At 47.7% G+C, this 26,160-nt stretch overlaps 1 protein-coding gene and 1 long non-coding RNA gene across 2 annotated transcripts; both read right to left on the bottom strand.

Annotated features, from left to right (window-relative positions):
- Nucleotides 1–2,828: 2,828 nt before the first annotated feature.
- Nucleotides 2,829–5,289, bottom strand: LOC128152862 (uncharacterized). The gene is made up of 4 exons (XM_052811539.1): nt 5,005–5,289; nt 3,660–4,376; nt 3,362–3,551; nt 2,829–3,118 (listed from the first exon to the last, which is right to left on the bottom strand). Exons 1-4 carry the CDS (start codon nt 5,287–5,289, stop codon nt 2,829–2,831), a joined length of 1,482 nt encoding a protein of 493 aa, XP_052667499.1.
- A 1,581-nt stretch (nt 5,290–6,870) lies between these two features.
- LOC128139097 (uncharacterized) lies at nt 6,871–21,525 on the bottom strand. The gene is made up of 4 exons (XR_008234218.1): nt 21,429–21,525; nt 19,721–19,920; nt 13,629–13,684; nt 6,871–7,696 (listed from the first exon to the last, which is right to left on the bottom strand). It is a non-coding gene; the product is annotated as an uncharacterized LOC128139097 (long non-coding RNA).
- Nucleotides 21,526–26,160: the final 4,635 nt, after the last annotated feature.

Here is a 26,160-nt window from a genome sequence, read left to right as displayed (position 1 = left end):
GGTGCTTTTCGCTGCGGGTTTCCAACTCTGTATTCAAGGGGTGTCCCACCCCCGGACCAGTGATTGAACAGTAAACACACGAGTCACTTCCTGTACAGTTATGACATTTAATATTCATATTCAAGTCATGACAGTGATTGATTTACGACCTTGCCAAAAGCCAAGATTGTTTTAACAAGCACAGGCTGGAGCTCAAACCAACTGGAGTCTATAACATGCTGGAGCCGCAGATGAACTGGAGCTGGAACAAGGCAGAGCCATCCATGAGCTGAGGGTGCAAACGAGCTGGAGCTGAAAACAGGGGGGAGCCGGCAGAAACAAGCCACCTGGAGCTGCAAATGAGCTGGATCTGAAACCAGGGCAGAAGCAAACTGGTGCCACAAAGGAACTGGAGCTGTCCATGAGCTGGACCTGCAAACAAACGGGAGCCTGAACCAACAAACAAAACAAACCAAATGGGGGCCCAGACAACCAACCCGAAACCACACTGACCTGGAGCCGCAGCAGGCGCAGGCAGCCCAGCTTCTTCCTGGGGCTCCGCTCCCGGCGTGGCTAGGGCTCCTCCGTCCGTCCGTCCCTGCGCAGGGAAAGATAGATGTGGGACAATCGGCTCCTGGCAGCGTGGCCGGGACCAAAGAGCCCCGGAGCTGCAGCTCTGCCCGGCCCCTCGGCAGCAGCAGTCCAGCACCGCACACCCACGAGGGAAGGGGGGGGAAACGGGGACAGGACACAAGAAACGTCCCATTTCTCCCCAGATCTGGCTGAAACCCCCCGCCCTGTGCAGCAGCAGCGGCACAGACGGACAACCAGCAGACCCAGACTGGGGACGGGGCCAGCACCACACCACTGCCAGTGGGGTTTGGGCTGCTGGGCTGGACCCCGACAGCACCGGTTCCCAATGCCCCTCGCAGCCACGGCCCCCCGAAACGTGCAGCCCAGACCTGCCCGGCCCTGGCTCGGCGTGGGCTGCGGGCATGGGGACGCCCGGGTCCCCACCTGCGCCCACAAACAGCCTCTGGCCATGGGGGGACCCTGCCCGGGCGGGTGCAGGGCCTGGCCCTGCGGCGCTGAGCACCAAGGGACACGCTCCGGGACCCCTCCTTCCCCGGGCGCCGGGATGAGCTTTCCCACACGGCATCGCCTGGGCCACCAGCACCAGGACGGCCGTCGCCCGGCCAGACCGGTTTCACCGACGGAGCCGCAGGAGCCGGTACGGGTCCCTGGAGCAGCCTCTGCTCCCACCGCAGCGCGTTTTGAGCTGAAAAGTTAGCTTTCAAGTAAAACGATGGCTTCACACAGAGCCCAAACCTCCCTGCTGTGGGATGCCCGGGAGCTCCCCATGCCCAGGGACCCCCGGTGCAAAGGCGTCTCCCCGCACGGCCGTGCCGTCGGAGGAGCCCGGCCGTCCCCACCTTGGCTGTGCGGCCCCGGTGCCTCCTCCCGTGCCGGCTCCCCGCAGGCAGCAAAACCCGTCATCGCAGGCAAACCCCGCTTTTACGGGGAGCGCTCGTACTCACCCCGGGCTGCAGGCAGGCGTGCGAGGTCTGCCGGCGGCTGTGCGAAGGCCCCTCCGCGGCTTCTCCACGGCTGCGGCTCCTCCCGCGTCCCCTCTGCGGCGGGTTCGGAGGCGGACAGGAGCCCCTCTTGTGGGGGACCGGGCCGGGCGGGAGTCCGGCCTGTGGAGCCCGTACGGACGCTGCCAGTTCATGCTTTGATCAGGGCTTGATCCCGCGGCTGAAATGGGGAGCTGCCGGGGACCCCCGGCCCCACAGGCCGAGCTGCAGCTGCTGCCCCGGACCCCAGCGGGTCGGTGCCCAAACCCACTGGGAAGGTCGCCGGGCACCCACGGCGGGTCCCGCACCGGGGGGGAGAGGGAAAGGGACCGCTCGCCCCCGGCTGCCCCGCGCGCCTGCCCCAGAGCGGAGGAGCGGAGCGGGAACCGAGCGCCCAGATTGGGGTACCCAGCTGGGAAGGGGGGCTCGGCTCCTGTCAGTGAATCCGCAACCGGCCCATGCCGACCCAGGAGAGAGCCTGGGACGCAAAGTTCAGAATCACAAGAGGAAATACTTATCCGTGCGCTTGAGGCGTCCCAGCCACATCGGGGCACCCCAAACGTGGCTTCACCCGGAGCTCTTGCACCCTTCAAACGTTCAGCTCATCACTGGCACCCACGCTAACGATTCGCGATCACAGAAAAACTCGGCACAGCAACTCGGTTTCTGCAGCGTTCTTGCTGCTTGTCTGTGGATCCGGACGGCCCCGGCGTCCGTCTTGCCAGAATCGCTTCTCCGTGCCGCCAGCCGATGCCGGGAGGGTTTCAAAGCCGCGTCAGAGGGGCTGGGATGCCGGCGTTACCTCGGATGTCCCGGGGTGTCCTTTATCCTTCAGGGACAGCTCTCAGCTTCTACAAAGCAAAGTCCTCGAGTCCGGGGCCGGGCCGTCCTTCAGTTTGTTTTACTTCAGCATGAGCACTACCCACGTCTCCAGTAAAACCCCACGGCCTCATCGCTCTGTGGTGTAGAGTAGGAACCCGTACAGATCAGCAAAGTTAATACACTTTCATACGATAAAGACCAACCGATGTCATCGTTAAGGAAGGGCATTTTCTTAACGCACCCTGGGCAAGGGGCACGCGCAGCACACGCCGCAGGTCCCCCCGAGGCCCCTCAGAGCGAGCCCTGCAGGGAGGCGTCAGCCCCCGGGACTTCGGCCGAGGGATCTGCGGTAGCCCCAGACCCCCAGGAGCTCCACTCCTCCCCCTCCCCGAGCAAAGTCACCGCAGCCGCCGCCAAAGTCCCCGCTCACCAGTGCCGGGAGCAGCCACGGCGTCAGCCAATTCCGCCGAGCCACGGCTGCCCCGACGCCAGCGGCCCCGCGAGCGAGCAGCCCTCGTGCCCGGCACGCAGCAGAGCCCCGCGGAGGTGCCAGAGCGCAGGCAGCGCGGCGACGGCAGCTACCGCAGCAGGGAAACATCGCGGCCGACAGCCAGCGCCGCGTCTGCCCGCGGTCACTTGCGGGCTCCCGGCAAAAACCCAGCGGCTGAGAGGCTGCCGGGTCAGGCACACGGACAGGGAGGGCTCGAAGAGGGACACGGGACAATAAAACACTCTTTTTGGGGCTGCGGGGGGGAGAGAAAAGCATGGTAAAAATTAATGCACAAATGCAACGACTGCTGTGTGAAGTCAAGACTTTAACCTTTAATCTTAAGTTTCAACTTTACATCTCAACCGTAACCCGTGGCTAGCAAGCACACACAGGGGACTGGTAAACAGCTGCTTAACACATCAGCTAGTGAACGGTGTTAAGCGAAAGGAAACAGAAATGCATTTAATTATACCCTTGATCTCACCAGAACGCCTACAGAAAGGCTGTTCTTGTTTGGGTGACCTGAAGAACCGCTGCAGCAGTTCTGGTCCCAGCCCCGCTGCCCCCAGCAGCGCGGGGGACGCGATCCGCCCCAGCTCCGGCCCCGCTGGGAACCAGCTGCAGCTCTTGGGTTTTTGAAGGAAGCAGCAGAGAGCATTCTTCAGAGTAACTGCCGATACCTGAAGCTGGGAACCAGAAGAAACTGTGGAGAAAGCCAGGCAAGGGAAGACAGGTGGAGCCGAACGAGGTGCCTCCGGCTCCTGGTGGGTCTCCTCGTGCCTCCCGTTACTCACCACGATTAGGGCGGTAACCAGCCTCTCCTCCCTGCGCCCCCTCTTTGGAGAGCCCCAGGAACGGCTGGCAGTCCGCCGGTCATCCAGTCTGTGGGTTTGGGTGCCAAGACCACGTCCCGGTGTCCAGGGAACGCCCCGCCCGTGCAGCCCAAACCGTCCTGGCCTGTCCGGCGCTGGAAACGGGGGTAGCCCGGAGCGACGGAGACAAAACGTCTCGCAGTCTGGGGTCTCGGCAAATCCAGCAGCACTTGCGTTACACGGGGACCACACAAAGCGCCCCAAAACGGCGTCAGCTCCCCCGAAGGGGACCTCAGACACGGCTCCCGGCATCGCTGCAGAGCCCGCGCCCACCGCCCCGGCCAGCCCCCGAGAGCCCTCCGGGCACGGCAGCACCCGCCGCGGCGGCCCCCGCCCCGAAGCCCCCCGTCCCGAGCCCGCGCGGGGGGACGGACGCCCGTGCCCGGGCCGCTTCGGCCCCCGGCGGGGACGGGCGACGGCGGCGGCTTTGGGAAGAGGGAAAGCGGCGGCGGTGCCGACGGCAGCCGGGCGCGACGGGGAAGCGGCAGCCGCCCGGCCCGGCGTGAGCGGTGCCCGAAACGCTGCCCCGAGAGCCGGGTGCGCGGGTGCCGGTGCTCTAAGGAACCCGGGACGCCGGCTGAGGAGCAGCGGTGCAGCCGCGTCCAGCCATGGACCCCCGCTCCGGTCGGGGACCCCCCCCTTCCAGTCAGGGAACCCCCCTTTCCAGTCAGGGACTCCCCCTTTCCAGTGAGGGGACCCTCCCTCCAATGAGGGGACCCACCCTTTCAGTCGGGGACCCCCCCTTCCAGTCAGGGACCCCCCGCTCCCCCTCGCCCCACCCGTACCCGCTCCCGCCGCGGCGTCCCGCTGCCCTGGGTCCCCTCACGACGGCGCCCCCTGCCGGCGGCGTCCGGTACTGCAACTCCGGGGCTTGTTAAAGCCTCGGCGGGGGGGGGGGGGGGGGATCGGCACACCCATGCCGAGCGGGGGCGGCTGCGACCCGCGCCGACCAATCAGCGGTGCCGGCGCCTGCGGCGAACAGCCAATAGCGAGGAAGGGCGGGAACACACCCCCCTCCCGGTGATGCCGCCTAGCGTTCGCCCCGCCGCGGCGGCGGCAGCCGCAGCCCGGCCGGTGTCCGCGGCTGGCTTGGCTCCGTCAGCCTTCCTTTGATAAGTAATTCCCTGTCCTCAACGTGAGGAGTGGCCGCCTCTGCTTGCCCCTACGTACCCTCTCAAAAGCCCTCGGCTGAGAGCGGGGGGGGGGGGGGGCGGCCGGTGCTGCGCCTTCCCCTGGGCGATCGATTCCCCCCTGCCCCACGGCGTACACGCACGAAGCGGCCACAGTTCCCGAATTCCCCCCGTTCGCCGTAGGAAGGCAGGTGGGAAATCAGAGGAGGAACTCGCCGGACCGCCGTCCAGCCCCGGCACCCCCAAATCTTTTTTGCGACGGAGCCCGATTTCTCGTTAAGGAACACAAAAGCAGGGCGCGGGTGGGTGTTCCGAAGCTGAAGGCCTTTGGTTAAGCAGTACCTGCTGGAGGGGCCTTCCCAGGCTGTTGCAGAGAGACCCAACGGATAGATCGCTTCTGGGTACCCGTTTTCAACACACATTACTCGCAGAAGGAGTGACACCCGGCAGCAAGCTGGAGGGAGACGACAAAACGTGACGCTTGGGAACACTCGGGAGCGGAGAGCAGAGGAGACCCGAGCTTCCACTTCTCTCCAAAGAGAGGAAGCTCTCAGGACAAAGCAGGCTTTACCAGGTAGCAGGACTGAGGATGCATGAGTCCAACCCCGCAGAGCGTTAATAACAACATCCCAGGGCAGCCGGCTACACCGCCGTGCCTGCATCTATTACAGGGGCAGTGGGGGAGCCAGCAAGAACCTGCGGAGAAAACATGTGCTGTACCAGGAGTGAGGTACTGTGAGAAAAATCATTTCAGGACTGCCCAGAGGACCTGGAAGCCCAATTGCTGTTAGTTTTGATGAAAACTGAGTAACCCTCACCTTCAAGCAACGGTGTAGCAGCAGAAAGAAGCACAGAGAAGTCAGTTTTGTACTGACGAAGGGAGAACAAGATATGTATTTCTCGGAAATGGATGCGTCCATCCTGCAAATGAGAGAAAGCCGATAAAAGAAACAATCTACAGATTGGTGTCAGTCTGCAACAAGTGAGGTTAAGCATAGAAATGAACCCCAAAGACAGGTTTGCAATTGCAGCAAGCTTCAGCTTTGTATGTGGTCATTCCCTCCTAAGCCACAGTCAGTCAGTAAAACATCTTTCATAGTGAGAAATTAAGGCAGGAATCAATGCATGCCTAAAACCCATTCCAGCCAGATTTCCAGCAACAGCAGTCCTCCCTTGTCTGTTCAGACAGCTGAAGCCCAGCTGTTTTTCTAAGATGCTATGTTTAGAAATGTGCTTGGAAGCATCCAGGGCTTACCTGCACCTCCGATGTAGTCTCCCTGTAGCTGAAATGCAAGTTTCAAGGCTGTCACATTTCAGTAACGTCACATTTCAGTAATGAAGGCAAATGCTGAAGGTCTCGAGTGTCTCAGATCAAACTCCTCTGCTGTCCAGCAGTCGCACTACATCTTACATCCTAAATGCACGCATATCTGCTTCTAAACTCAGTTTCTAGAAGTAATGCTTCCCTCATTTCTTCCCCCCCCTAAAAAAGTCCGTACTCCCCAGACACCAACAAAATCAGCCCAGGCCTGTTTTTCTCCCGGCTCTGAGGAACCTGTCTGACTTGAAATAAATCTCCAGTTACAGCTGTTGTCACTGGCTATAGAAAATTAGTGTAGCCAAAACCAGTTTCCTTTTAAATTCTCATCTAATAAAAGATGGAGAGAAAGGGCAGTTATGCTATACCAGGAGGAAAGAAAGCATGTAGTGTAAAAGCTGGCTGTTTTAGTTTTTGAAATGCCATTCAGGAAACCTTTTCCAGTGTTCACTCTTTTCTTGCCTGCACAGGTCAGAGCGTATTTGCTCACACCCAGCGAATACCACCATGTCAGGATGGCTGCACAGGAATCTCACCGGCTTTACTGAGAGTTGAGAATTCTCAAGGGAGCATTTCTTTCAGGCTGAAAAAATCCCATATTAAAAATATCTGGGTGCACTGTTTGGTTATGTTTTTCCTAAGAAAAAGCTTTCTAATTTCCTACCTAATTTGCTCATTACCCAATAGGTACCTTTTCAAGACTTTCTTGTAGCTAAACATGTTGGTTTTGTTTCCTGGTAGTTACTTCTGAGATTCAAGAACAACAAAAAATGAGATCCTGCCTCAGCATGTGCTATACTGGCTACACAACGGGGAGCTCTTGGCAGTTTCTCTCCTACAAAGGGCATCCTCTTCCAGTCCTTCAGCAGCATCTCCGTGAATTTGTTTTAAATTAACCTTTCCTGAATGTGGGGGCTTTGACTAATGCAGACAATTCCAGGTGAAGGCTTTCTAATACTCCGGGGAACTTTCAAAACCACCACCTCCATCAGAAATACTTCGTGTCATGTTGTCCTAATATCCCACTGAGTTACTAACTCGCTCTTACTTTCCTTGAGTTAATAAAACCAGAGCTTCCTTCTTCCCTGGTATTTCTTACTGATGAGCTCCCAGACTTAACAGACAGAAGTCATTGCTGCGACATAAATCGTGGCCTTACACTCAGTATGAAGGTTGATACCATTTTTATTATTTTACCTGCCAAGGCCACCCTACCCTCTCAGCCAGTCCTCACGCAGTACGTAACGGTGGCACGCATGCCTGTGACACTGTGCTTGAGAGAACAGGTAACCCCCTCTAACAGGCGCAGTGGCAGACAGAAAGCAGGCAAGCTGCAACTCACACACACACACTATTTGAAGGTGAAACCAAAAGCACTCACCCTGAGCTGGATATATTTCAGGAACGATTGCTCCGGTATACAGAGGAGAGGGGATCGTTATCCTCTGAGCTATCACAAGCGTCTACAGTGACATTCCTCGCAACAGCAATGTCACAGTCTGTTTCAGGCCCTACAAGAACAAAACCCAGTCTATAACCTCAAGTCCAAGCATAGTTCATCTCCTGCACAGCAACTTCCCCTTTAACAGCTGAAAGACTTACAAATTAGAAGAAATTAGACCACAAGATAGCCCCAGGATGCATCGACACTTTGTGAGCCATTCTGAGGCAAAGAAAGCAAACATTCACACCACCACATCCGTGAGCAGCTCACCCGGGACACAAATCCGAATCCTGCTCTGCTGGTTGCAGATTCCCATACCCGAGGCAGCAGCACATCTTAGTGTACACAGACACACAAAAACAGCACTTCCAGCTGAAGAGGGACATTTCAGTTTTTTCCTGGCAGAAAAGGTTTCTTTTGAATGAGGTGTTTCCAATTTCAGATTATTTTTTTTCTTCGTCAGGCCAGATGGGATTGTTACAAGCCTCATGATGTATTCTCAGGCGTATAACAAAATACACATACCTAATCCAAGTGTGAGATTGATGCTCTCATCCCTGTACAGAATCCACAGAGACCTCCTCGCTTCTGCTACAGCCATCCGTGCTGCTGGCTGCAAATTGTGACAGCCTGCTACTTGCACTTAATGTACTTGGGATGAGTCTGGGATCTGGAAAAGCTGAAAGCATTTCTCCCTTGCCTGTCTCTCCCCACATTTATTATTTTAAACGGGTCTTTCTAATTTCAACTGTTGTTGATTGATTTGAAGGACAGTAGGCAAATCAAGTAGTAAACATTCAGTTCATAGTCTGTGCCCATCAATTGTTTTCCTGTCAGCCTGGGAATTACCATGAGAAAAACAAGGAGTGAACTCACCACATAGATCTAATGATATGGATCACAGAGGGTAACTCTCTTAACAGCACATATACCGCACACATACTTCTCACTGCTCGCCCTCACTGCGCCTCACTGCAGAGAAGACACTCGGACACATCCTAAATTAGAGATTATGTTTCTGCCTCACCCTTCACTCCACAGGATGCTGTCAGCCTTGCTGGGAAGCCAACACGGGAGATGTCAGTGGAGATGTCAGAGCTGCTTGGTTTCAGCTGCTGGTAGAGGCATTCGGAGTGTCCCACCAGGTCCCCATCACCTTGACAGCCTCACCTGGAGCCTCCACCACCCACACACCCTTCCCCATTGGACACAGATCTGCATTTAAGCTCAGGCCGGAGGGTTCATTTTTTACTTCAGTGGTAGCTATGTTGTAAATTCTGACTTTGTTTGTTTGTTGGTTTTGCTATTTTATTGCTCTCTTTATTTTTGCTTTTATTTGGATAGTGTTATTGGAATGTCTTTGACTCCTATTTAAGTACTGTGGGGCTGTGCATGTGGAGGGGAGGCTTTTGTTGCCTGCTATCATTAGGTTTAAGTTTGTTTGTCTTCCAGTTTTATTGTAATCTGCTTTACCAGAATTAGTGACAGTATGTGAATTAACGAATGTTTCTTTTATTTCTACTGGCTTATACGATAAGGTTGTAGCATGTTCATTTTAAAGCATGCCTGTTAACTTTTGCTTTACTGCTTATGTTTAGAAATACCCAGTCTGATTACAGCAGAACTTCTTGGTCTCCTGATTTATAGCAAGGTTTCTATTACCTGTTTAAGCCTAGTTCAGATCAAGGGGCTGTTTTGGTAACCTATCCCCATGGAGTGGTACTATAAGGAACCCCCTGAGAGCAGGGGTGCTTTTTCCAGTGTAAGTCAAAGCCCAGGAGCTTCTTTTCTTGCTCTGGATGTGGAAATGTAAATTGGGCCTGGGGCAGTCATTGGCCTTCCTGAGATTCCCTTCTTCCAGCTTTTAGCTGTATGAGGAGGGAGAAAGCTCCTAGTGATCATGGTGGGATGACTATTACCAACTTTGGCTGTGGGATCTGGGTGGGACTTGAATTTTGGGGAGGCAGAAGGAGATAAGGCAAAAACTGTCATCTCAGATACAAGGGCCAACGAGTTTAACCTGGGCCATATAGACTGTTATTTTTTTCCCTGGTTCCTGCTGTGGATTTAAAAGCTACCCTTGCCCTCTCTAGAGAGGCTTGATCTAAATGCTGTAGCTCAGCATGCAGGATGAGCCTGAGAGGTGCATGCTGTGCTGGGGAGCACTCGGTGCATTGGGGATGGCCCTGGACGGCTGTTTCCCCCCCTCCCCAGCTATAATGGCTGGGGGTGAGTGCCAGAGGGCTGGCATCTGCAGAGGTTACCGTTAGTCCCTGGCCCTGATAACAAGCTTCCGAAGGCAAAGGGATGCCTCAAAAAGAGCAGAAGGGGGAGGCTCTACAATGAAACACGTGCAAGAAACCCAGCCCTGATGCGCAAACTGGGCATCCCCCTCCACCCCAGGGCAGCAGTGGCTGCAGGTGACAGCCCTCTAGCCCCACGGCTTGGCAGCTTGGCTTTGGGCTGTCCTCTCCAGTCCCTCCTTCCTCCTCCTCCTCTCCCTCCTCCCTGCATCAGGCAGGAGCCGCAGGGTCTCTTCCCTCTCTGCTGCGCCTGGGGCTGCAGCTTTCCTCCTCCCCGCACTGAACAAGCAGCTGCTGTGGAGCTCTGGCACCTGTAAGTGGGGGTATCCTGTGTGAATGGGGTGGGGGGGCTACTTTGAACTGGGGTTGGGCTGTTCCTCCCTCTCGGCTGTAGGTGGGAGCCGAGGTAGAACTGCAGGTGCTTTGTTAGCAACAGGTTTTTGTGTCTGCGAGGTGGGATGCTGACCCTGCTGCTCTGAGGTGTGTGTGTGGGGGGTGCCCCAATTTACTTGGGGAGGTAACAGTGCCTGCATGGGGCTCCTGGTGATGCCAGGCATCTGCCTTCTGGTAAGCAAGCCCCCCCTGCCCGCCCTTGGCAAGCTGCTTAAGTTGGTCCCAGGGAGTGCAAGGCTGCAGTACTGACCAGTTCATGTCCTGGGGGGGGATAGGGGGGTAGATGCCTCTGGCCCAAATGGCTTTGGGGTTCTAAACCTGGGACACACACAGGACAAGACTTCCCCCCCCCCCCCCCCCCCCCCCAGCAAGGACAAGGCAGCTGTGTGGCCAGCAAGAACCACTGTGTCCTATCGGGGAAAGCATCTGTGTTGCTGCTGCTGAAAGCACCAATCTGAATGGGCTGGCTGCTTAATGCCTGCGCAGAGCTCCAGGTTTTTTTGAAGATAAGCCTCTTGCCACCACGAGCACTGCTCTGGAAGAGGGGTGAGTAGAGCCATTTGGATGACTTGCTTTGCTTTTTCCAGATTGGCTCTACAAATGGCTGTCAATTTAAAAGGGCTGAAATCGTGTTGTAAGGGTTAGTTGTCAAATGCTGCTGGTTAACACAGTTGCCCTGCTGAGTCTGGGGAACTTATATGCCAGGAATCGGTGTTATGTTAATTTTGCTGTGAATGCAGGTGCGGGAAGCCTAGTATGGTATTTTAGAACAAGTTTTGTGTTGGCTCTACCTCTAACAGTCCACACTGTATTTCTGTTATTGCTAGCAGTCTAACTGTGTTCTGATCAAACAGCAAATGTGCACAGATGTACAGTGGAGAACTCAACCTGAATTTAAATGTTATTTTGAAGGGAATCAACATGAAAACTCTAAAGTTACATTTGGGATGTTTTAGGTCAAGAACAACCCCTTTTAGTCCAGTGAACTACTCATTTCAATCAGAATAGCTCACCAAGGGCTGACTTTGTCATTTTTTTTTTTTTTTCCTCAGTGACTAAGTTTTACAGGCTCTTATTTTTTTTTTTATATCAATAGCAGACTACCTCCACTAGGAGAAAAGTATCTGGAGCTTGAGGTACTTTTTGTTATGTAACTCTATCTACAGAAGACTAGTGCCTTGTTCTTGAAATCTGAACCATACTCGGGGGCTGCCAAGTATGACATGCCATGGGATCAGTTTTGAATATTTTGCTGTAGAGAGGCTAACTAATTGGAGGCAACTCCCTGCAAGGAGTTCTTGAGGCTTGCAATTAGGTACCTGTAAGATGGCATCTCAAACCAAAGGAACAGACCTGTGCTGCTGCTTTTCTCAAAAGGATAATCTCAGCCAGGTAAACTTACTTGCAGTCCTTGCTGCTTGAGGCAGAGCAGCAATCTGATTCTTTTCCCTTATGGCTATGACACCTCCCAAATCTTGGCTTAGTTCACCTTATGCCTATTGCACATCCTAAATTCTGTGGTGTGTTGATGTTAATCTCTCTTTTTTTTTTTTTTCATGATCATCTCAGTAAAACTTACTTGCTTCCACAGAAATCCAAGACTCCTGAAGGTTAAAAGTTGAATTTATGTGCCATGTGATTTGGTAAGCAACCTAACTATGTAGACCTCAGACTGAAGTGTACATCCTGCAGATCCTCATGTGATGGGCTTCTGTCACCCTCATTCATTTTGTTTGCATCTGGACTTGCACTTTTGCTGAATACTCTGAGGCTGATGATATAGTGACATACAGCAGTGCTAAAGGCAAAGGTACTCACAGGCTTTTTAAGAGGGCTGTGGAGAGAAGTGGGTAGCAAACTGCCTGGAGTGGTGTGGCTGTTGCTGCTGTATGAGCTTGCAGAGTTCCATAAAGGAGGAACGAGAAGGTGGGGAGAAGGCTGGTACAAAGCTCTAAGTGAATTGACCTGGGTCAACTGCTTCTGTGGTGTTGCTCTACTGATGTTGTGACCTGTGATCTGACCTCATCAAGCTATATCAATGGGTAGTTTTTATGTGAATCACAGTGCTTGTGAAAACTGACCCTGAACTTGCAGTTCTTCATTAGATGAGGATGTCTGTATGGTACAGCCATTGCCACTGAAGAAATAGAATGGGATTGTCTACACCGCCTGTCGCTGCTCATGGGACTGAGGTACCTCAAGGGTAAACTGGATGTAGGCTGAGTCTAACCTGGTCATGGCCAACAGGACCTCTGTGCCTTGACCCACTGACCTGCTGAACACCCTGAACTCCTGCAAACTGAAGGCAGGACTTTGTGTGTACTGGGTGAGAATTCCATTGTTTATATGGAAATTTAACAGTTGGTAGTCTGGTAGTAGCTGATGCCAGTATTAGATGCATTAATGCCCTTAAACCAGGAGAGGTGATTATTTAATTGTATAATGACAGATGACTTTATAGGCTAAAATAGCTTCCTACATGGCCTTAAAATTTAAGGATAAGGTGTTTGAAAATTTTGGCTTGACCTCTCCTTGTGGCAGGATTACTTATCTTGAACCTGCTGACTATTTCCAGCTTTCTGGCATGGTAAATGGAAGGTATCAGGAGTCCTGCATTGACAGAGAAGCAACTGTCTCTCCTGAAGGAGATCATTAACTCTCTCTTTAGAAGGGAAAAGTTACTGTCCTGTTTGTCTTCAACTGTCCCTAGAATTGAAGCCTACAATCCTGAGACTGTTTCGTTAAAATGCTACTAGTCAATATGGTTAGAGGGTGCTTGTTTTGCTGCTGCTGCCTTCCAGTGGATAAACCTAGGTTGTTATAGCAACTTCCTGGTAGCAGTGTTATGATACGGCTGGTACAGCTTATGTTATTTAAGGTACGTAACCAAACTTGGAGATGAAGACAGCTTAATGGCCCATCAAATAAACTACACTTAAGCATAAGCTGCTTTGAGTACTGAAGCAAATGCTATCGGGAACAATTATGACAGACTTGAGTTTCAGCTATCACTTGTTGAACAGAATTGGCTTTAGGGGAGTGGAGAGAGAGCTTGGTTCAAGATGTGAACTTGGGTTCATTGTGATGGAGACCTTAGAGTGCAGGGGCAAAACAGAATAAACCCTTTTTAGAGCTGAAATACATATGCACGGTTAACTTGCAATAGGTGCATGCAATGGTAGTTTCCAGTAGCTATTTTCATGAGGTCTTAGGGTGGTGGTAACCTGGTGCAATAATGTTAATGCTAATCAGTGATAAAATGGATCCTCAGAAAAGAGGAGATGACAAAGCAGGACAGCTTACCATGTCACTAGTGCTGCATGTTGCACTCCCCTTGATCCCGACAGGATGCCATGTACCTGGAAAAACACAGGAAAGGGGACATGGATGACTCTGGGGGGAATAGCCTATGTTTGGACAGAGAACCACCTCAAACTCGACAGCTTGAACCCCACAGGTTACTGAGAGGTAACCTCTTGGCATGATAGGAGTATGTAAAATTTCTGACCTCTGTTAGAGGTATTTATCTATGTTGTACAGGTGAGGCTCAAAATTTGAGTGGTGTTAATTGCTCAGAGCATAATGATATTAAGTCACTGAGGCTGTAAATGGGAATTCAAGGGTACTAAATGGATTCAGATGAATAGAGCAACTCACCGAAAGAATCGGTGGATTAATCTGTAAGTGAGTATTTAAAGTAATTGTGTAGATGTAGATGCTGGTGTGCCAAGTCCATAGAAGTGAACAGTTAGCAAGTAGGAAGGTATAGGAAGAGTTCAGTCTACTTCTTTGATCTACTGTCCTTCTACAGACTATTAGCTCTTTGTAGAGAGATGCTACTATGCAGGTTAAACCCTTGCTATAAGCTGAGTAGAGAGTTTTTTCTTCTGTTTAGTCTATACAGTTATTTAAGATTAAAGGTAGTGCCTCTGGACAAATCTGACCTTTGGTTGCAGCTAAGCGTTAAGGATTTAGCACTGACTTGCTGCATAGGTAGTCCACCTATTCTGCCCTTTGTCGAGGCAGACTGTTCTGTTTAATTTTTAGTGAAGCCTAAACAGGTATTCCACTACCTGGTAACTTCAGTGAGGAGGTAAAATGCTATTTAATTGTAATAAGCTCTTAGTGATCCCTGATATAAAATGCAAACTATGTAAACTCTACAATTAGTTTCATGTTAAGCGTGCAGCTGGCTGGGTTTGAACTGGTATATACCAAGCAGTAGGGGGCGGGGGGGTTAAAGGATGTATTTTTGAGCTACAGTCTCCAAAACTATGTCAGTATTATTAGACTTCAGGTATTAATTGCATGTGACACAAAGTCACCCTAAAAGCAGCATTAGCTCAAGCCCTGGCTGAGAACAAGCAGGGCTTGTAGCTGTTGTTCCAAGACTTACTTCTACTTGGAGTAGGCTGAGTTTGGTTTTTTTTTTTTTTAATGGTATTTCACACACACCTTGACTTCTGTGTAATCACAGCAAATATCTGGAAGGAGGGTATTGGTCTCATAACTCTGGACCTGTTACTATTGCTTTTGTCAAAAATGGATGCTTATTGGGTAGCTTCACCTGGTTTTGATATATACTCCCCTTCCCCCTTGATTTGTAAATAAAATACTTGTATTCTCTTGTATGTAGACCAAATAGAGATTCTCAGCATGACTATTGTATTGAGGTGGGTCTTCCAGCTAAGGAGAAGAAACAAATATACTCCAGATCATGGGCTCTGTTTGCTTTCATGCTTATCTCATATTGGGCAATAACACTTCCATGCTAAAATAGATATAAATCAAATAATTATATGGCTCTTGCTCATTTTTCACAATAAGCATACGTATAATCTAGTGCAAAGAACCTTTGTGATGTGCTGTTTGCATTGGTATTGTTTTGGTTCTGTCTGTTGGCAGCTCACATGTTCTTAGGTAGGAGAAAGGAGGCTGGGAAGGGCAAGAAAAATTCTTCACTTCAGTACCTCCAGATAGAAACCAATTTTCTGGGTAAAATAAAACAATAAATAAAAAAACCCGTTTATCTTTCCAAGTTCTGTTTTTATGGAGTTTAAAAAGCCACGCAGGAGGTTGTCATAAATACTGCGAAAATCTATTGTCCCAGCCCTTGGTTTCATGAAAAAAATGCTGTCCTGTTAGGATTGAAACATCAGTGTTCTGATGTCTGGGCTGAGGACAGCACTTCAGGAAGCTGTCACAAGCACACTGATTCTTTAGTTCTCTCAATTTATCCTTGTATAGAGGTGTTTGGTTTTTGTTTGGGTTTTTTTTTTTTAATGCTGGTTTTGTACTGAGTTTGCCATAGTGAGAGTAATGATTTGATGGCCAATCAGATCAGAATTTTTAATGCTGGACTCCACCTGGAGGCTTGGCTGCAGTAATCTCTACCTGCATTTGCATTTCCAGTTCCTATTCTGCTGGCATGAATTTTGCTGTCCTTTGTTGCCCACACAGCACTACCTGTCTCCCGGTAGGCTTCTGTAGTTACCATAAAATACAACTTTTAACTTGGACACAAAACAACATGAATTAAGGCTTATAAATGGACAGAATTTTTGAAGTGTTATTGTTAAAATAGAAGTCCTGTTTCAGCTGTGTCTGTGTTTGATCCAAGGAGCACTCTGACAGTCTGAGCAAATTGTTCTGTTTTGGGAGCTGAACCACTTGCACTGTTCCCAGTTCTGTCTGGGGTTTGCTTGAGGCAATGCTGGCTCTTCAGCTGCCTGGAACAGTTGAGAGCAGGGAAAGGATGGGTGGGAAAGTGGGCTAACCTGCTTAATTATTTACTTGGGACCCTGCCTTCCCAACAGCATCATTCCACGTCACAGAACGGGGCTTCCTGCAGGGACAAGTACATGGTGGGTGGGGAAGCACGTAACTGCTTCCTCAGAGGCTCACTGCAGAGGACACAATACAGAGCAGATTGCTTTGCCATATGTCTTGGCAGCCTGTGGCTCTGCAGCGGACTAAGATGGAACACGTCCGTGCCATGTTTCTGTACGGACTAATAACTCGGTGTCAGTGAACCTTGGGCTGAGTTCTGGTCATTCACTCTGCAGTGATTACAGCATCCTCTGTGGCCGCCCCCCCCATTTGTGGGGAAGGCATAAACTACACCATGACAGTTCCTGCTTCTCTCTACCTAGTGAATTAACTTGCAACCTGAACAATGGGGTCCTAAATTGCTTATTTTGTTTGCCAATTTTATTCTCCACTGAGACTATCTCAGGGCTGTCCCACCTTTCAGCTTCTACCTAAACTATGATTACTCTTGCTTCCTCCTTCTACCTACTTCCCCAATTACTCTGCTTACTTTCAATACTCCAAATGACATGGCTGTCATCTCTACCTGAGTGCTCTGAAAAGGAGTGACTCATGTGCAGAGTCTTAACTTGCACATAAGATCAGATGATTCAGCTTTCTGCCTACCATCCAGCCAATATTAAAGGACTAGTGATGGTAAAAATCAGCTGCTGTGCTGGAAGGTGGCAATTTAGGAGGCTGGTCTCCCATTAGTGGGGAATTTAGTGCTGCAAAAAGCCCGGCAGTGACCATTTAACTGTTCCTATAGCTTAATCCACAACACTTACTGCTAAGTGCTCATTGGAGTATCTCTCCAGTGAAAAAAGCTCAGACCAGTTCAGATGATTTTTAGTGGGGTCCCTGGCCACTTACCCATGACAGATGGGAAGCTGCTACTTACAGATTGGATCCCAGGAGAACTTAATTGAAATAGTTTAACTCTACTGAAATCTTCTCAAGTAGGGACTTATTTTCCCTTCTGAATTCAAGTAATAAATTAAAATGGATTAATACAAGCAAGGTCTGAGGAGGTAGCAGAGGGTGCCAAGCATGTCATGTTCGGTGTCTGGCTCACAGGACTAGTGGACATGTTTGATCAGCCAACATTAGTGAAGGAGAAGAGAGATCTGACAGGTTTGCTAGCCTACTTTCAAAACACTAGTAATGCTTGCTGCACTCGGTAGCTATGCGTGTACTGGTGAACAGGGAGAATGCTGCTCTTGCTGTATTAGCTTTCCTCTACAGTGCTTTCTTTGAAGGTTTACTGCTCTGCCACAAAGACCCACTTAATTTAATGAGAAACTCATCACCTCTCTGCTCAATGCATGTCTGAATAGCAAAGGCGAGGTGGAATGAGTGCGCTTGGCTTTCTGCACAATTCTGGCTTGTTTAGCGTAGCAAGTCCAGTACTCTTCTGGATAGTGCTAGATTATGCAGTGAGGTGGGGATGAACCCTCTAAAGGGAAGGTACCCGAAGTATTAATATCTTTGAACGTGTCCTAAGCACCAGGTAAATTGCACTAACTTACAAAAGGAGATTTCTCAGAGTCCTTGTGTTTTCAGTATAATACTACATCAAGAGAACAAGAGCACTATCAGGGGGCGTAACAGGAACACAGCAAGCGTGTTCTAATGCCTTCACTTAGCCTCAGTAAGAATTGCAATAGCTCTCAATTAGGTTCTGTCCAATTTCTAAACAGGTGTTCTCTCTCATATGTCCTAGGCTTCTGACTTGGCAGCTATTAATTTAAAGCTTGGGTGTAAGTCTCTGTTATCGTGACCAGGCCAAGCCCTCTACTGAATGCATTGTGTAATTTCCTTGCACTCTACTCAACTGAGAGCCTTATGATTATTTTCACCTGTGCTGCTGGCATTAGGGGTAGTACCATCCTTGTTTCTCAGCCTGCTGCTGGCTGAGAGCGCTAAGGCTAAAAAGACTCCTTAGATTCCAGTTGCAAAAAGGCCACTAATAGATGCAAAACTTTAAGACTTGGGTTGTGAGTGGTCTTGGGGGAATTCTTCTGAAGATGAGAAAAAGCCATTTCCAAGTATAAGTGAGCTAAAATCTTATGACTTGCTAGGCTTCTTAATAAAATGGCTGGATAAGCGTGCCTGTGTGTGGAAGTCTTACTTTAACCTCATTTCAGGGAACAGTTGGCTGAGATTTTAGTTAAAATTTAAAACAGCCTGTGACACATCGAATAGAAAAACGTTAAATTCGGAAGCTTAAAGCTTGACTAAGCATTAAGCAAAACCATAGGGGTAAAATGACAAGCAATAGGTAAGCAGCCTAAGCTCCAATTCTCCAAGAATTCATGTATGTTATGTTACAGCTATCATAATATAACATGCACGCAGAAAACACGTTCTCTGTGTTGCTTTGCTACCGAAGTGTTAGGTAACTTTCATTTTACTGTATAACCAAGGACTCGGCTCATGTTAAAAACACTGTCACTGTATCTGTTTACGCTATCAACCCCTGTTCTCCTTGTGCAGTATGTCATACAGCTTCATAATGGATAAAAAGGCAAAACAAGTAACTGACAAACTTCCACACCATATTCAGCTATTAGCCAAATGAGATACTTCAGATTTTGAATGTTTCTGGGCAAACTGGTAGAAGTCATCTATGTGCTTGAAAGGATAAAATGCATACATTACCGTCTTAAGGTCAGCTAATAGCAAATGGCAGAAAATGCTTAGCTATAGCAAGGTTTTGCTATGGTAAATTTTCAGCTTTACTCTTCCTCATTTAGTGTGGTAATAAACCCCATGTTTGACAGGAAAACTGTGTCATATTATTTGAATGTCAGAAGAATGAAGCAGGGTGGGAAAAATTATATATTCTAGAGAAATGTAACAGACTTGCTGTGAATGCCTCACCTTCCATTAGCATCTTCTGATTTACATTTGAGATTTCGCTTTTTGGTGAAAGGTTTTATATTCCCAGCTCAAGCGGATGAATAATCTGCAACTAAGTCTTGTTTTGTTTATTATAGCAATCCTACTGCTAGCATTGCTCTTCATAATTAGACAGGATAGGAAAAGTTTAAGATCTTTTAAAAAAACCAAAAACCTTTGACAAAATATTTTCCTTGGTCTCAGCTCAGGCTACCCAGATAAATGACAGTTAGGAGAGGATAAACAATTTAAGTCCATTCATAAGAGCTCGGTGTGCAACTTAAAGATTGGTATGTCTCCCTGGGATTGCTCATTTAAAAATGAGAGATTTGCTTCTCATTGTATACTTGTTTTTCTTCATGGAAGTAAAGGTCAATAAGAAAAAAAATTTATATTGCAACTTGCTATTTTTAGCATAGCTTTTCTTTCACAGCTCCCTTTTCCTAGCTGAAAGCCTACAGCTTCCATGTGATATTCAGGGCTTATTTTGAGAGAAGACACTCTGAGGTATTTCATATAAAATATCATAAAAATGCTGATGCATGAAAAAGTAAATAAAATACTTAAAGTTCTGCTACCTTAATTCATAAATATCCTCGGAGTTTGTACTTTGAAGTTAAAGTCTTGTATTACACAGACTGAACACTTCTGCTTATATGGGAAGCTGACATGAAGTGAAAACATACCTTAAAACAATTTCCATGAAGTTAATGATACTCTGATGGAATCTTGACTTAGGAAAAAGGCTGTCTTGCCTGTGGCGTTTATCTTGGCAAACCCAGGTGCTCCAGTTTGTTAGCGACAGCTTCTGCACTTCTGCCTGTCACGTACTTGAGCTTGAGTCTGGAACTTGGTGTTTGGCTGCTGCTGAAGCCTTGCTCTTTCTCTGGAAGAGAAAGCAAAGATAAGCCCTGCTTGCAATGAACTGCAGACATACATCCTTCATGTCTAACCTACTGACACGTATGATGCTATGCTGAAGTATTTCTGAAATTTACAGCAACATGGGGGAATATATTGCCACATTTTACCTTTTTAGATTAAATGATCCCTTACCTTACAATATTTCCCTGTAGGTCATACTTGGGAGCCCTCTGGTCTTTCCTGTGACTTCCTATAGTCTTATAGAATCGTTTAGGTTGGAAAATACCTTTAAGATCATCGACTCCAACCATCAACCCAACACCACCATGCCCATTCGACCATGTCCTCAAGTGCCTCGTCTACGTGTTTTTTGAACACCTCCAGGGATGGCGACTCCACCGCTTCCCTGGGCGGCCTGTTCCAATGCCCGACAAACCTTCCAGTACAGAAATTTTTTCTAATATGCAATCTAAACCTCCCCTGGTGCAACTTGAGGCCGTTTCCTCTTGTCCTATCACTAGTTACTTGATAGAAGAGACCAGCACCCACCTCGCTACAACCCCCTTTCAGGTAGCTGTAGAGAGCAATAAGGTCTCCCCTCAGCCTCCTTTTCTCCAGACTAAGGAACCCCAGTTCCCTCAGCTGCTCCTCACAGGACTTGTGCTCCAGACCCTTCACCAGCTTCGTTGCCCTTCTTCCTGCGCTTGATCCAAATCTGCGTTGAATTAAATCGACCAGAACTAAATACGACAAACGAAATGAGCCCTGAGTACTGAACAGCGTGGAAGTATTTCATGTATTCTGTAAGCTGCTGTCCTGCTTACGTGCTGTTAGGGTGCCTGCCACTTTTGTACGTCATGCTGCTGTTGCCTCCTGTTGAGCTGGTAGCTCGGTACAAACCCCAGATCCTTGTCTGTAGTACTACCACACAGTCAGTGGTTCCCCTGTTTTTTTCCTGCCTCGCAGCATATTGTGGTGCAGCGTGTCCCTGGCGAATAGCATTTTGGTTTTAATCTGGTTTCCATAGGAAATGGTCTTTTGCAACCAAAATGCCTGGCTGGCAATCGGACCGCTTTCCCTGCTATTGCTTCCTCCAAAACCATCACTTTTCATTAAGGCAGATGTCACCTGTGACCACTTCCTGTTCTCATACTACTTTACATGCCCCTCTTAATTCTTAAAAATAGCTGCTAATAGCACTTCTCTGAGTTGGGAATGTTCACAGTTGATCTTTTTACATTTTTTTTAGGCAAGAACAATTTGTTTGTCTTGGTCAATAGCTTTTTCTGAGCCACTGCGTCACAGGATAATCCATGCATTTGTCTCTCCCTTATTTCTAAGACACTTACAGAATGAGGCACTGCTATTTTTGCCATCCCTCAGTGGCTGCATTTTGCAACCAGGATTTTCGAACTTTTCAGCAGACCAGAGGTGCTATCATTGTCCAAGGTCTCCAGGAAATTTCTATAGTTGACCCATTACTGAGTATAAAGCTCAGGACATGGGAAGAACAATTTTTTTACCACTTACCACATCAAATTTTCTTTTTCCATGACAACAAGCTTCTGTTCTTCATGTCTCTGAAGGGTCCTTGTCTTTGTTTCAGCTTCTAAAGCCTCAGAGGATTCTGTGATGAGATTTCACACACACAAAAATCAAGACAAAAAAACCAGATGGCTGTGCGCAAAGGTGAAGCAGTGTTGGTTGGCTCCAGTGGTTATTAGACTTCCTCCATGTGGCCAACAAAAATAACTGCATTCACTTCATAATTACCTTGAACTGTTACTGTAAAAACAGGAAATAGATTTTCCATATCCAGTGGCATGAGATTGTCCTGGTTATGCTATAAGACTTTATACTGCATATTTGTATATGGGTGCTGTTAACTGGGATTTCAACAGTATATGAGCCTCATGTGTTTAAAAACCCAGTGTGTGGGACTGGGCAGTTTTTCACTAGTGGAGCCTCCTGCTTTACTTCTTTGCAGATTTTCCCCTGATATATTAAATAAAGTAGTGAGGCCATGCCCTTATTAGATTAGCGTGTGGAAGCAAATTACTTTTATTTATCATTTTGTAATATTTACGCATTGCATTATTTTTCCCTTTTCTTAGATGACTTATGTTTGTCTTCTGTGCCTCTCTCGATTATTTATCACTGTCTGTTTTAACTGGCAAGTACCTTGTGAAAACACAAGGCACTGCCTTCATTTCTCCTTCCAGCCAATCCTTTTCCACCTCAGCTTCAATATGATAAAAATCCATGTACCTTTTCCATGTCCTGTAAGCTACGGTATTTGTATGGCAAATTCACTGTGTTTGCCACAGCCACAATGCTACAAAATTTCATTAGTGCAACTGTGATCAGACTACATAAGACAAACAGTTTTGCCTTGAGGCTGTTTGCAACTTCTTGTTCACCAGTTACGAACAAAAACTATGCCAGAGTTCATTACTAAAGAGATCGAAAGCTGTTGCTTTACAACACATTGTCAGAAAAAGAGAGAAAATCCAAGATATGTGTCCAAAGAAAAATTATAAATTATTCCTCCTGCTTTTAGTGTGATAAGGTACCATTTCAGTTGTCTTAACGGACAGAATTATAAGTAATTGATTCACTAGAATACTGCCATTGCACAGGAATGACCCACAAGGGTTTGTACTCCTGGGTCCAAAGCCTTATATTAGTACTACCCGCGTAACAATTTGTGCTCGTAAAAGCCTCGCAAAAGCCAGTGTAGCCCATGAACAGTTGTGTATATATGGTGCAAAGCAGCAATAAAACCTGAACCACAGATATTCCTTCTCTGTTCTTGCACAGAGGAACAGGGCATGGAATGACAAAGAACTTCTCCCTCATACCATCAGAGACCCCTCAACCTCTCAAAAAGCCGAACGACAGAAGGCAAGGAAGGAAAGCCACCTCTATCTCATCTGCAGGGCTGCTTCACGACAGCGCAGGTCCTCTTGGTCATGGGGACTGGGAACAAACACAGCGTGAGGCAAAGGCTGTCTTCCCCAAGCTGGAGTGTCTTTTTTGCAACACCACCTCTGGGAAGCAAAGGATTACAGAAGAAAATTAACATTAATTTACAATAGTAGTAGTAAAAAAGAATACATTTGTGGCCATCCTATTTGCAGAGAAATGCTGGAGAACAAGAACTTAGGCGGAACCTCAGAGAAGCCAAAACAGAGGAGCCAAATACGTGTTTATTTCTATTAGAGGATGAGAAGGGGCAGGTGGCCTGGCTTTTTCCAAACTCTTGGGATTGGGTGTATCGCTACTCTTTGCCAAAATTTTCAAAACCGGACGGGAGACCTACCAAGAGCACAAATCTTGTGCTTACTCTGCACAGAGCAGAACTCCCATTTTCTTGCAGAGCGGCATTTACTCTCTGAAATCCAGCAATTAGCCTAGTGTAGCTCCATCCCTTGCTTCGTTCGCTCCAAACGTCTAACAAGCGTCAGATTACTGGCACCATCTGCTCTGCTTCTTGCTATTTCACTTCCCCTGTGTTAAACCAAGCTCCTTGCTTACTCTCATCACTAGCCGTCAGGAAAAGAAGGCTTGACCGCAAGAGCCCTCGCATTTCTAACTTGGTTAATACCATTGGTTGGCAGCTTCAGAAGTGACTTAGAGCTACAGAGCAAACACTGGCATGTTAGATTCCTCGTTACAGATTTGGGCCTCATCCCGCAGAGCATGCCAAGCCTTCCCCAGTGAAGGACGCTCCCGTGGTAAGCTCTGCTTCTCATCTAGATGGCCATCTCCCCGGGCAGGGAGAGCTTGGGCTCCTGCTCCTTACTCCCTGGAGAAACTGGCTGGGGGAAGACGAGGAAAGCGAGCCATAAAAAGTCTATTTCTTCTCACGGGCCAAGAGGGAGCGCGAGAGATGCTGAGCTTTAAATGGGGTTTTAGTGACGCAGCATCTCCTGGGATTTATAAAGCACAGCTCCAGATCTGTGATTAAAGGAACAGTGTAAACTCCTATTGTCAAATACCTATGTTTGAATTCTGCCAACACTCTTCATCTTGGGCATGTTTGTGTACAAATGCATCAGTGCCTGCTATCTTGTAAAACTGGCATTAAAACACTTTCCACAGCAGTTGACTCTGATCTCCGGCTAGTTAAAACATTTGGCATGTAATACATTTGAATAAAAATATTTTCAATCGTTTTGAAAATATGTTGGATAAAACCAGTAAAGGTAAAGAAACAGTCTTTCTCCATAAGGACAGCCAAAGAGAATATACAACTATTACAGCTAGCTTGTATATACTGCTTTCTTAAAAGATACAAGCACCCATTTTTTTCCGAGAGATTTCATATTCTTGTCTACCTACCTTAATATGCAGGCATTTTAATGAATATGTAAAAATACAGACCCGTGACAAACATTGTACTGCTGTTGACTTCTAAAAAGGCAGAAGACACCAGAACACGATGTTGTTTTCACTACTGCACTTGTTCCATACCTGAGGCGTATCAGAATAAATATTTTTTTACTGCGCTTGCTACCTGCAAGTAAAACACTTGCAGAGGCTTTCATATTGTTGAATTTCATTGACAAGCAAAATATAGAAAAGCTCCAATGCTTTCCTGAGATTTAGGTGTGATTATATCAGGGAACAACAGGCAGAGACAGAAGGTAAATTAGAAACCTTGTTAAGTAAAACCCAGCAAGAAGAAAGAAGGAACACCACCTGCCCTTTTAGCATTGGTACCTAACACTCATATTCTTTTCCTGGGGAAAGGCCTGCCCTACGTGGAGTGACAACAGAACATCACCTTTCATCGTTACTCCACAGACGCGGGGAAAACCATCACACGCCTCATCATCGGGTATCTGGGGAGGCAGCTGAAACCTTAGCTGCACAAAAAAGGGCCCGCTCCACGTTTCCTTTAGTAAGGAAACAGGTGTAGCCAGTGCTTTCCTTCCTTCACATACAAGCTCATCAGGATTTGGATACTTGTGCCTTAATTTAGATTTCATTTATACTAAGGAATTTGTAAAGGTCCTAAAGGCGCCTACACCCATACATTAATTTTATGCCTTCTACCACCAACTAATTTTGCTGTTCTCTTAAGTTAGGAACACCTCATCCCCCTGCCTCTTCAGGCATCTGGTAGATAAAAATAAATGTGGAAAAAAAATTTGAATGCTGCTTCCAAGTCAAGTTATCTGGTGTCAGCTATAAATGTCAAGATGCCAGTGTTGGCCTGTTATGTAAACCGATACCATTTCTGTGTGAGTTGTATAATATACATGTTAGAAGCTTGTCATGGTTAAGATTTGATTTAGAATTTCAGTGCAGTGTCTTATATAACTATAGGTTCTACAGGGCAAGAAAACAGATTGTGGCCTACAAAGTTCATCTCAATCCGTTAAATTTGGAAGTAAGTACGTTTGGGGCATAAAAATTCTGTACCTGCTTTAAATTGGTTCTTTCAGCTTCATCAAGCGGTCGAATCAAGTCTTGCGTCCCATATGTTCAAGCTATCACACCAGCAAAAGCATTGCTACTACAACACAGCAGGTGTAGATACTTGTAGCTTGAAACTGAGAAGACACAATATCAAGAAAGTTTAGACTTGAAAAAAGTCTCTTTTAGAAAAAGCTTGTAGTTTTTGCCAACTGTAATCTAATAAAATATAAAATGGAAGAATTTACTTTACAGTGTGAATAAACCACGTGGGAAAAGTATTACTCACGTTTTATTGCAGGAAAACCGCAACATGGAGAGATTATGAGTTCCCCAAGATGGCATGGGAATGCAGTAGCAGAGCTAGGAAATGAATCCAACTGTCCTGTACTTCAGCACGTTTTAAACACAGCGTAGTCCTTCGTGTTTGCCGACTCATCTCCTGATCTATGTAGCTTGTAAGCAGGGAAGTAAAATCAACTGTGGTTTAATACCAGCTGTACATGAAAATATTTCATTTTCAATTAAATGGGATTGCATTTGGATACATTCAGGCAAAAGGTTTGTGCCGCTTCAGAAAGCTTTAACTTAATCACTGTTTTTCATGGCTCAGCAACCTCACTGTTGCCTAAGTGCCAGATTACTCAAGCTGTTGAGTAAATGGATTTCTCAAGGTTTCTGATTATTTTTTTTTCTCAAAATAAACTGTTCAGGTTGTTGGTTTGTTTACTTGACACAACAAGGTTGGCAAGTTTACATCCTGTCTGGCTTTCTTCTCCTTTGGGAGAAGGAGGACTTACTTAATTTATAGAGCCTGCAGAAGGAACAAAACCTTCAG

This window comes from Harpia harpyja, chromosome 2, assembly GCF_026419915.1.
Source record: "Harpia harpyja isolate bHarHar1 chromosome 2, bHarHar1 primary haplotype, whole genome shotgun sequence".
In the NCBI taxonomy this organism is placed as follows: Eukaryota; Metazoa; Chordata; class Aves; order Accipitriformes; family Accipitridae; genus Harpia; species Harpia harpyja.
This window is presented reverse-complemented; position numbering and strand designations above follow the sequence as displayed.

Bases quoted from the DNA above. Each gene is read 5' to 3' on its own strand.
- LOC128152862 (XM_052811539.1), bottom strand. From the start codon at position 5,289: ATGTGTGTTGAAAACGGGTACCCAGAAGCGATCTATCCGTTGGGTCTC. The intron at 3,552-3,659 runs GTGAGTAACGGG...TCTGGTTCCCAG, and splicing joins TGGTTACCGCCCTAATCGTG to CTTCAGGTATCGGCAGTTAC. The intron at 3,119-3,361 runs GTAGGCGTTCTG...TCCCCCCCGCAG, and splicing joins CAAACAAGAACAGCCTTTCT to CCCCAAAAAGAGTGTTTTAT.